At 35.6% G+C, this 12,234-nt stretch overlaps 1 protein-coding gene across 1 annotated transcript; it reads right to left on the bottom strand.

Annotated features, from left to right (window-relative positions):
• Positions 1 to 1,160: 1,160 nt before the first annotated feature.
• On the bottom strand, positions 1,161 to 11,926 carry LOC144197246 (ankyrin repeat and MYND domain-containing protein 1-like). The gene is made up of 17 exons (XM_077717922.1): positions 11,604 to 11,926; positions 11,015 to 11,161; positions 9,525 to 9,716; positions 8,742 to 8,983; positions 8,430 to 8,646; positions 8,167 to 8,325; positions 7,960 to 8,090; positions 6,393 to 6,774; positions 6,147 to 6,310; positions 5,905 to 6,076; positions 4,998 to 5,138; positions 4,729 to 4,836; positions 3,436 to 3,543; positions 3,221 to 3,343; positions 2,051 to 2,152; positions 1,717 to 1,846; positions 1,161 to 1,174 (listed from the first exon to the last, which is right to left on the bottom strand). Exons 1-17 carry the CDS (start codon positions 11,814 to 11,816, stop codon positions 1,161 to 1,163), a joined length of 2,745 nt encoding a protein of 914 aa, XP_077574048.1. The 5' UTR covers positions 11,817 to 11,926.
• Positions 11,927 to 12,234: the final 308 nt, after the last annotated feature.

The following is a 12,234-nucleotide window of genomic DNA, read 5'->3' as shown; positions in this document are numbered from 1 at the left end:
AGTATTGTATTGATAAAATCATTTTTTCCTAGGAAAATGATATCAAAAGTGCCACAAATCAACCCAAGATAAATACCCTTTATCATCTTACAATCAATACTAGAAATATAATTTTAAAAAGTAGAATGAGTTCGTTGTCCTTTGGTTTGGCTGTCAAACCTGTTTTATCTCGACCACCAGATGACGTGCTTTCACAATATCATTAAAATGATCATAATTGTGGTCAGAAAAAAATATCAGATTGTGATTAAGTAAAGTCACAAATCACTGAGGTTACAGAAATGTCAAGGTCAATTAAAAAAATTAAAGTCCTCACTTTTATTTTATGTTTTCTTCAAGTTTATTGTTATGGTGTGTTGTATGAAATAAAAGTTACAGTTTTGATTTACTTTACCCAGGTTTTTTGTTGCTGTGCTATTAAAATATAAATATATATAAAAATAAATTTGGCTCGTATCTCAAGGCAGAAATTCCTACTGTATTTTTCTCGTATCTCAAATTCTCCCACATGTCAGGGTATTACTGTATTAGCACCAGTAAATTGTTTTGTGTCTTTTAAACAAACAGCAGAAATCAGCAGAAACATAATGCATTTTCTATGAATTGGAAGTTACACTGCATAGGAAAGTCCCATGCCTTATAAAAACAACAACAAACACATTACATTCTTTAAAGAAAATGCCTAATTTGAACAAAGTTGATTAAACAAACTCATTTACCAGCAAGACATGCATTCCATCAATTATAACTGTAGTTTTCATTCCAATTTGCAGATTGTTTCTTCAACACATTTTCAGTTTCCACATTTTGGGATGTCAACTGGTTACTTAAAGATTTGGCCATTTTAACAGCCGGTGTTGCGATAGTCGCTATTTTAGGTTCTTCTTGGCTTTGAAATGTGGGTGTTGTCCTGAAACTGCCAAATGAGCCTGGGCAAGGAGAAATGAAATAATAAATAGGTCAAACTTTTATGTTTTAAACCTCCTAAAGTTAGTGTAATTGATAATACAGGCTCCCACCTGATTTTGGCAGACATTCTTCTTTGTGTCTTTCATCCCATGCTTTAAGTTTGCAGGTTGTAGAACAAAAGAAAACGTTGTGGCAGCGAGTACAAGCAATTAGCTTCACCGCAGCAGAGCGGCCGCAGTTGTAGCAGAATCTCAATGATGGGAACCTGAGAAAAAAAATGAAATATTGACTGATCAGGCGAATATATGGATTTTTTTTCCCCAAGATATATAGCTAATATAATAGGAGATTTAGGTGATGATCTTTGTTAATTTGGATTTGTCACCATATAGTAGTTAGTGCTACAAAAGAAAGTAACAGACAAAAAATATACTTTTGATACTGTGTATACATTTATACAAAGAGTAATTTGATTCTTTCATAATCAAAGTTCTTTTAAAAATGTATATCGACCTTAAATAATGGCTTAAAAATCCAGATTTCACATTGGCAATTGGCCATTTATCTATTATTTTTTGTAATCCATCCTAATATATCTACTGTCAGTACAGTACAAAATATGAGTAAATACAATACATATATTGGCACAATGTGAGAAGTTTTTGATTTGTTTACCTTTGTTTGACTGCGTTGGGAGATTTCAATTCATGTCTCGAGTTAGCATCATTAAAAGAAAGGGTATTTTCACCTGTGAAGAGAGACTTTTTAAAAAAAAATTCTCACCACAACAACTTTCATTTAACTTACCTTTCTCTCTTTGGGCAGCTGTTTCTCTCAGGATACATGCCATCGTGCTAAGCAGATGATGTCGTGATTTAAATGTTTCTCTCTCCTCCATGCTGAGGATATGGAAGGCTGTGTGGGCAATACGAATGTCCTGTAGTACAGAATTACAGTTTTGGGAACAAGTCCAAAAAAAAAAAAATTCCTTTAGCTCTACACTTGAGTCACACAAACATAAAAGTAAATTACAGGGATAACATAAATACATTAACAAAAAATAAGACAAAATTTACTGCCAAATGTATCACATTTATTAACCTTCAAAAGTGTTCAGTCAAAGATCATGTAGCTGTCTTACCTGGTTGAAAGAGTGATATGCGTAGTCAAGCACATTTCCGATAGTTTCGTTGACCTGGACTGGCATCATCATATCAGCACCAGCCTTTAATAACATTTCTAACTATAGCAGAGACAAATAAACACCAGTCTACAATTATGAACTATTATGATGACAATTCTCGGTAATGCACACATTAGCTGGAATGTCATGAGTGCTGCTAATTTGGGCAATAAGAAAAGTACAAGTTAGGCTGTTCACCAGGGAAACACAAATGAAATATGTAATTAATAACCGCTGATGGATGTTTTGGAAAAGCTAATTTAATGCGAGAGAAAAAGCTATCAAATTCACAGAATAAAATCAGATCTGAAAAAAGCAAGGACTCCTATACTATAATGATTTAGGGCAAGGATGCTCCCCACATACATTTACATACTTTTACTATACTAGTGTGCCATCTATCGGGGAAACGAGGATATTGCAGGCAAATGAACGGGGTCATTGATTTTTACTATAATTTGGACAACGTTGGCAGGCCGGATTAAAAAGCCTATCGGGCCTAATGAGGCCCGCGGATCGTAGTTTGCCTAAGTCTGTACTAGACACACACGTAGCTCAGTTTTAGACAGCGTTGTGATTGCAATTTTGTTCTTCCAATACCCAGGCTTTAAGGTGATTTCCGTAGAGGTTCAGAGACGGGAGTTCCCGTATGTTAATTGGTATTGAGTTTCAGGTATGACCGGCATAGATAGAGAAGGTGCTTTGGTTGAATGCACTCTTTTTAAAGGGAATTACACAGTCACCTCTAGCGCCAGCTCTTGTTGATATGTTGGAATTGTTTTGTCCAAAATGTTGCAGTGGAGGAGGAGCTTTGTGTTGGAAGATTTTGTGGACTAAGGTGACATCTGCATATCTAACAGTATTGTCCCAAGTCAGGTGTTTGTGTTTTTTTAAATATCTGACGGTTGCGCGTTTTTGGCTTTCTGTCCAATACTTTCAGAGCTTGCTTATAAATGGTTTCAAACGAGTACAAATGATACAAACAAGACATTGTTCAGGCCCCAAGGAAACTGATTTTACTCTCAGGCGATCTACTAATAGTACCTTGGCAATCGACATAATGAGCACCCCTTTTTAGGGAGTTTCAATTCCAGTGGGAAATTACTGTATCTGTAAGCGGATAAATACCAGTTTTTCCCTTTTCCCATCCAGGTTGTAGGAGAAGTTACACACTGCACATAAGGCAGTACCAACACCATAACCCAATGGAATGTTGGGATCTGCACCTCCTTTTAACAACACCTCCACTGCCTAAACAGGAAAACAAGATTAATTTCTTGTCCGACTATGCTAGGTTTAGTTGAAATGGATTTAAAGATAATCAATTTTAGAAGGTGTATTACCATTTCGTTGCCACTTGCTATAGCTAATGAGAGAGGTGAGTGGCCACTCCAGATTAGGCCTGTTTTCGCTTTATGGGAGAGCAACAGGGATACCACTTTGGTAGCATTCTGCATTGGGAAAAAAAGAGGACAAAAGAGAAAACATGATTACAAAAAAATCTACATTCATTGATAGACCTTTTCTGAATTCTATCAGGCTTTTCTTGCATTGGGTGGCTGTACTGAAAACTGTCTTGAATTGAATATTTTGACAGACCAAGGAAGGACAGCCTCTCAAATATATAGAAGTAGATGAGAAAATCCATCTTAAAAACCTTAGAAATTATGTTATTGGGACATAAATGCAGCACATTTTTGGCATTAGTAAAAAGCAGAAAATGGCTATCTTTTTATGTTCCTTGGTAATGAAACAAAAACATTTGCATTTTGTCTGAAGTTAATCAGAATTTTTAATAACAAAAGCACTATACTTTATTACTAGTTAATATCTAAACAAATATATTGTGCAATGTAGTATGTGATACCAAATGAATAGACCTTGCACATTTGTTTAGACATACCTGTCAACTGGTACGTTCTCGCCGTAATTGGTACAACTGAAAGCCCATTTTTATATTGGTACGCTGTACACATGAAAATGGTACGCTAAACGGTGATTTTGAGAAAAAAAAATAAATTAAGGCACTTTCTAGCCATTTTTCACCATCCGCCATTGTTTCTTCCCGGAAACGCATGTCTGCCAAGTGATATATCATATATCACTTGAAACGAAAATGAAACGAAATGTTTATCATGATCTTTTTTTTTTAGCCAATCAGAGGCGCCGGTACATATAATATGTACCGGCGCCTCTGATTGGCTAAAAAAAAAAGATCATGATAAACATTTCGTTTCATTTTGGAACTTTGAAAGCAATAAACACATAAACATACATTTTCTACTTGTTGTTCGTGATTTTTTACAAAAAAGTAAAGTGGTAAGATTTTCCATGTATTTATACATATATGTAAGGGCGAAAACAAAATTTGGTAAGATCACAAATGGTTCGAGGTTGACAGGTATGGTTTAGACCAGGGGTGGCCAAGTCCTGTCCTCAAGAGCCCCTATCCAGTCTGTTTTCCATATCTCCCTCCTCTGCCATGCCTCAACCAAATGATCAACTCATCAGCAAGCTATCCAGAAGGTTGATATGGAAAACAGACTGGATTGGGGCTCTCAAGGTCCAGACTTGGCCACGCCTGGTTTAGACCTTTGGTTATTTTGTTATAGTATTGCTCCACTGTTAGAACTCACATAGTGATCACTTTCTCTCTGGCAGACCATATGCAGAGCCGTTCGACCTCCTTCTTCAGGGTATGATTTTTCCATGCTGCCCAATGATTTTCTTGCCATCGCGATCTCCTGCAAAACATTCATTCGTTCATTCATCTTCTGAACCACTTTATTCTCACTAGGGTGCTGGAGCATAGCAGTTGAACTAGATTAGGCGTCTATCCACCTCAGAGCCAGCCAATAAATTAATTACGCTAACAATTCAGCTTTGAGCAAATGAACATACATACCATATCTTGTTTGTAGATTTCATCCCTGTCACATGCTTGTTCATCTGGATCAGATAAACCATGCAGCAGCAGTTCTGTGATTTTGGGACCTTCTGGGCCTGGTAGTGATGCCGCCACATGTAGAGGATAAAAACCTTTCCTCTATGACACAGTTAATTTGATGGTAGCTTCAAAAACTGAGTAAGTTAGACAAAAAAATAACATTTCAACCTGAGCATTATACGTTGGTGTTTTCCTTCTAGATTTTAGGATTTACACAGTATTTTAAAAAAATGGCATAGTTGTTTAATTAGAAGTGAAAGGAAATGGCACGACAGCGAATTCTACCAACAACAAAAAACAACTTAAAACTTGCCATACCCAGAACATTGTTTTTAATGTTGACATAGAACATCGACAAGAATTGGCTCACTCAAATTCTGATGAAGACAATCAGTTGCCCAGTGAGACAAAAAAGTATCATTTAGCACTTTGGGCCATACAGATGATTTTTTTTCTCATTTACAGTATAGTTTGACGGACAGACATTTTAAAAAGAGTTATAGAGACTAATTTTATTTAAAAAAAACAATAAAAAGAAAAACTAGGGTGCACCAAATGAGTTTCAAGTAATGCTTTTGTGGTTTCAGAATGCATGTGAACACGCCAGTTGGAGTTTTAACACTATTTTTCTACCCTGACCAGTGGTAGCATATGAAGCGAAGAGAACCCAGAGTTTTGATTATGGTAAATTGAAGAGAACCCAGAGTTTTGATTATGGTAAATTGGTTAACAACGAGTTTTTTGATCGATCTTTGTAGTGTTTGTATGTTTTAACATGGAAATAAACAAATTCCACCCTTGAATTTTATTAAGTTTGAGTTGTACAACTTTTAGTGTGCTTATCACAGTATATATGAATTCTTACCTCAGGTGAAAGACAAATATTTGTTTTAGCTCCGCACAGAATCAGTCTCCGAACAGCTTCAGTATCGGCTGCCATAACAGCCAAAAAGAGGACGGGGAATGGTATTCTTGAAATGTTGGGGTCAGCTCCACGGTCCAACAGCAGATTTAGTGTGCGCAAACGAGCACGATGCCTGGTCACACAAACACACCCAAATACATGTTTTTGAATACATACTGAGAAAATGAATAAAACGTACTCACTCAAACTTCATGTTAGCCATTTTACGCACAGTCTCTTGAGTGTCAGTATAATGGGGCAACAAAGGATGGCTCAGAGCTTCAGCTGCCCCTTTTACAATGTCCTCTGAGACCTGTACTTTGTAGCTATGCATGGATTGAACTGGGATCGTGTTTTTTTCACTGTCCTGCAACACAGACATGAGAAAATAAGTGGTAAGACTTAACATATGTCAAATCTGGTTAAGAACTGATCTCTGAGTTATTTACCTTAATACTTTTAGGTGAATATTCTCGCCATTTCACATGGCCAAGTACAATGTGACCATCCTTCACTGGAATGTAGTGCTCTGAAAGGAATATATTCTTCTCATTACTTTGGTTTTCATTGTCATTTGACAAGAGAGTCATTTTTACTTTTTGGTTGCCTTTGCCAATTTCTACATTATATTTTTTCTTACTTATTCGCTCCTCTCGACTATTTGTCATATGGCATGTGGGAGTCCTGTTTCTCTCCTGACTTGTTTCAACATTGTCGTTTTCTGGTAACTTTTGGTATTCTACAGGAGCCTCAGGTTCATTCAGAAAACTGGAAAGCTCACTGCAACTGCTGCGATGAAAGATTATGTCTTCGGATAATTCCTCTTGTATACTGATGGGGAAAAAAAACAGCTCACATTGAAATAATTGCAACTCGCTTGTTCTTGATGCAGCGCCCAAAAATTATGAGATCAAAGATTTAATCCCAGGTCCCCTGCCTGGGGCCTGTAATTACCTGGGATAGGCTGAAGCACCCCCAACAACCCTCTTGAGGATAAGTGGTATGGAAAATGAATGAATGACAGTAAAGTGGAATCAAAAAGTATTTCTAATTAAATATCTTTATATACTGCAAATTTGAATTCAAATAGACAGACCTCAATTTTAAAACACCAGATTTGGTTATTTGTCTGTCTAAAAAATGTTTAATTGAACTTAAGCGTAGATGAGCAAGTAACTAGTTTCAAGGAATATATATATATATATATATATATATATATATATATATATATATATATATATATATATATATATATATATATATATATATATATATATATATATATATATATATATATATATATATATATATATATATATATATATATATATATATATATATATATATATATATATATATATATATATATATATATATATATATATATATATATATATATATATATATATATATATATATATATATATATATATATATATATATATATATATATATATATATATATATATATATATATATATATATATATATATATATATATATATATATATATATATATATATATATATATATATATATATATATATATATATATATATATATATATATATATATATATATATATATATATATATATATATATATATATATATATATATATATATATATATATATATATATATATATATATATATATATATATATATATATATATATATATATATATATATATATACATATATATATATATATACATATATATATATATATATATACATATATATATATATATATACATATACATATACATATACATATACATATACATATACATATACATATACATATACATATACATATACATATACATATACATATATATATATATATATATATATATATATATATATATATAGAGAGAGAGAGAGAGAGAGAGAGAGAGAGAGAGAGAGAGAGAGAGAGAGAGAGAGAGAGAGAGAGAGAGAGAATGAGATGAGAGAATGAGATGAGATATAAATATGTATATAATATTTATATAAATTTGTATATGCCTACTGATCAGAGCAAAACTCCCAACTTCTCTCAGTTGTATCACTTGTTGCAGCTTGGTTGCTTTGACTGGATGTGTCTGTTTCTATGGCAGCTGGAATGCCCGGTGGTCTTTTTTTACACTGTGAAATCAAATCCTGATGACACAAACAATCAGTCTGCAATCAATTACAAACTGAGGTGTAACATTGAGAAAAACAGTATAAATCCCACCTGTGTTTGGGCTGTTGTTCCAAAAGGCAAGTATAAAGACTGGAAAGGATAATAAAGGACATGACAAACAGATAGGGCAGACATGCCCTCACAATTGAGTTTGTTGATATCAGCACCCATGTCCAACAATAGTTGGATTACATCGTCATGGCAGTTTTCCTGTAGAAACAAACTAATATAAAATCACATAGTATGTAGGCAATTTGAAAAAAGAACAATGAAGAATGCCAAAAAATACATAAGAAATAAAACCTGGGATATACCGTAGCAGCAATCAATGCAGTGTTTCCCAGAGAATCGGTTACATCAGGGTGAACAAAGCCATCCAAGAGAATATTTAACACAGCCTGTCGTTCGCCGGTGGCAGCTTGCTGAATCAACTCTTCTGAATTGACTTCTACAGGTCCTTTGGGACCAAATTGATCCCTTTTTAAAGAAAGAACTTCTGCAACATCCCAGTCCAATGTTTCTGATTGTTGACTGCAAAAACACATTAAATTCCTATATGATTTTCCTTCTAATGAAGACTAATACATTTTCTCAACAGTCTTTTGCAAGAACACGTTGCATAAAACCTGTGTTTGTGAATGTGAGTCCGCATTTTGGCTTCTAATGGTAGAGTGGAGAGTGGATCCCGTTTGTAGCCTTCATACTGGTGAGAGTCAGGTTCTTGGAGATGGCCATAAAATTGGTGGTCAAAGTCTCGTCTTATATTGGGGGGTAATGGAAGGTGGTCCCCATCGTTGGAATAATATTCAATGCCGTAGGGGAGAACAGTTTTGTCATCATAGAGCAGCAAACTCTCATCGTTTGTTGTCTAAAGGAAATGGAAACAATTCATCTCACTGCTCTGGGAAATCCATTGTATGCTGGAGCAAAATTGAGAAAATACCAAGCTCCAAACCGTTTTCATTAATTGTCCTTTTAAAAACTTTATTCATCTAATTCTAACGGTTATATAGAATTAACCCTAACCTGAAATTCTGTTATGGCGTCTGTCTGAAGTCCATTACATGCAGAATGATCCTTGTATACAGAATATACGGAAAAAATAGGCAACATTTAATATTCATTCATTCATTTTCTATGCCTCTTATGCTCACAAACGTGGCGGTGGGTGCTGGAGCCTATTCCAGCCAACTTTGGGCTCTAGGCGGGGGACACCCTGAGGGTTGTTGGCAGCCAATTGCAGAGCACAAAAGTGTATCTTCATATGCAATATGATTAAGGATAATTTTGCATCATTATTGCAAATATGAGAGGCCTTGCAATGATTGAGCTTGTTGAACAATGGTTTACAAGTAGTTCTGATCACAAAAACTACTGTATTGGGCAATATAACGAATTTTGTATTTTACCTCATTCATAAATTGTAAGACAGACGTCTTCTCTGTGAGGGCAGCATATCCAGTGTTTTTCAGGCCAAAGCTACCTTGTATAGGGTTACACATTTGCATCAAATGCTTTCCGTGCCACAGACCTACATCTTGACATCCTGTTGGCTCGCTCAGCACACCTGGACCAAACCTCTGGTCAGAATGGTACAAACCCTGAAAAGTAGAAGAACATCTTGCTTGCATTCAGCACTTTTTAAAAAATCTAACAGCCTTGTCAAACTCTAAACCAGTTGTTCTTAACCTTGTTGGAGCTACCGAACCAGAGCAGTTTCAGATACGTATTCACTGAATTCTACTTTATAGTAAAATAATATGAGATGTTCTGTGCGTGGGTTTCCTCCGGGTACTCCGGTTTCCTCCCACATTCCAAAAACTTGTATGCTAGGCTGATTGAACACTAAATTGCCCTTAGGTATGAGTGTGAGCGTAGATGGTTGTTTGTCACCTTGTGCCCTGTGATTGGCTGGCCACCAATTCAGGGTGTCCCCCGCCTCAGCTGGGATAGGCTCCAGCATCCCCCACGACCCTAATGAGGATAAAGCGTTTCAGAAAATGAGATGAGATGAGATTTTTTGTTCAAATTCTGTATACATGTAAATTCCTTGCAGCACTGATTGGCCGAGCAATGTCACGTGATCATCTTCAGCCAGTGATGGTCAAACGGGGCATGTTATAATGAATAGACATGATGAGTCGATGTGTCTTGACCTCCACTGAACCCCTGAAACCGACTCACCGGACCTCTAGGGGCAGTGTTTCCCAACCACTGTACTGTGGCACGCTGGTGTGCCGTGAGCAATGGTCATCAGGAAATTGCAAGAAGTCATACAATGCAATGTTCAGAGAGAAAAATCTATATGAATACAACAAGATTAAAATTGAACTATTACAAGGATAAAATCCAAATATGATGAACGTTAAATTATAGATTATACTATTAAAAGATTCAAAGTGTGAAACAGTAATTTTGTTGCTTATTTTTCTCTAACATTAACCGGACGTTGTTTGGCATCCAGGGCATCAATTTATGGCAACCTAAAGTCTGAGAGAGCACAAAACTTGTTTGTGCAATATTATATTTAAGAAATATTTGGAGAAAAGTCATAAAATTATGTAATTAAAAACATTACTACATCACTTATTTTTCCATCACTTGAACTGGAAGTTGTTCAGGGTCTGCAGACATCAACGTTTGGTGACATTAAGGGTGAAATGAGATTTTGCAATAATTTGGGAGGTTTATGTGATTCCTGCTGATAAAACTTTGATGTGAATGACTATTGTTAATATAGATGACATGGTTTTAAATTAATATATTTTCAGATGGTGGTGTCCCTTGAGATTTTTTCAATTCAAAAAGTTTCCCGCAGCTCAAAAAGGTTGGGAAACCTTGTTAAGGACCACTGCTCTAAACTATGCATACTCGGTGAAAACGGGTTAATTAAAGTTACCTTGAAAGTGGCACTGTCAGGAAAAATATGTTTTCCATATCCTTCCCTCCAGTTAAGATAGAATTTCCCAATGAACATGTTGCCTGTTGGCCAACAGTATAATCCATCACCATGCCTGTAGTCTTTGTAGAAAGATCCCTCGTAGAACTGCAGAAAACAAACATTTTTGAGGATGTTATCTATTGACACACTTTGCAGATTCAGAATCCACTTCATCTACCAGCAATGTGGAAACAGAAACCATGCAAGGATTTGTCTCCAGTAAATGACGACATAATGTAACGGATATTGACGCAGATACATTCCTTTTTACCTTGTACTTTTTTTCTGTTTATGTTTCATATGTACTGTTAACGGATGCACTTTTTTTATATGTCTCGTATTTTGTGCTGACCCGGACCATCTGTCAAATTTTTAAAGTCAATGTGGCCCCCGGACTGAAAAGTTTGCCCACCCCTGCTTAAGTGTTCAACAACTCGTTTACTCGTATCTCAATTTTCTCGTATGTTGGGGGCGCTCATATGACAAAGCATTACTGTAGTTGATTTTTGTGTTTGCATGTGGCCCCCTCCTGTCCATTGTACCTTACCTCTCCACTTCTCCAGGTGTACTTTCCCTTGCCATGTTTGAGGCCATTGAAAAACTCGCCTTCGTATTTGGAACCGTCAGCAAACTCTTGGAGTCCAAATCCTTGACGTTTCTCCTGGCCGGCTTCTCTTCTATGAGACGTAGACGGACTACCTTCGTCACGCTCTTCTGCACGCTTACTCCTGAATGCCGAGGATTGTTTTCGTCTTGACATTTGCACGGATTTTTTTTTTAATTCTAAAAAGAGAACCCGCTAGAATAAAAATCAAATTAGTTGGCAAGAAACGAAAGTCTTATTTGAAGGGGAAAATGTCTTTTGAAAAGTTTTCCCACGCATTTAGAACTTTCCTGGTTGCCTTGGTAACTGTTTGAACAGTGCGCGGATGTGGTCACAGTGCGCATGCGCATATTTTGAACGCTCCTCATAATATTTGGAGTAATTAATATTCAATTTATTACAGATAGGTAGGTGTTGCCAATTGGACTCTCCAGCCTTTTATACACCGTAAAACTCTCCCGAAATAAAACAAGAGAAGACCCCCCAAAAAAACTTCCCATCAAAATCAAATCTTCACTTTATGCAGATATGTACTTTTTTTGCATTATACCCAGAAAAAATAAATAGTGAAAAG

The sequence above is a fragment of the Stigmatopora nigra genome, chromosome 5, assembly GCF_051989575.1.
Source record: "Stigmatopora nigra isolate UIUO_SnigA chromosome 5, RoL_Snig_1.1, whole genome shotgun sequence".
Lineage (NCBI taxonomy): Eukaryota > Metazoa > Chordata > Actinopteri > Syngnathiformes > Syngnathidae > Stigmatopora > Stigmatopora nigra.
The sequence above is the reverse complement of the archived record's forward strand: the minus strand, read 5'-3'. Positions and strand labels throughout refer to the sequence as shown.

Excerpts from the sequence above, each read along its gene's own strand:
- LOC144197246 (XM_077717922.1), bottom strand. The coding sequence starts at position 11,816 with ATGTCAAGACGAAAACAATCCTCGGCATTCAGGAGTAAGCGTGCAGAA. Across the intron at positions 8,326-8,429 it reads CTGCATTGATTGCTGCTACG|GAAAACTGCCATGACGATGT; the intron begins GTATATCCCAGG and ends TTGTTTCTACAG. Across the intron at positions 2,153-3,220 it reads ATGGGAAAAGGGAAAAACTG|TTAGAAATGTTATTAAAGGC; the intron begins GTATTTATCCGC and ends TCTCTGCTATAG.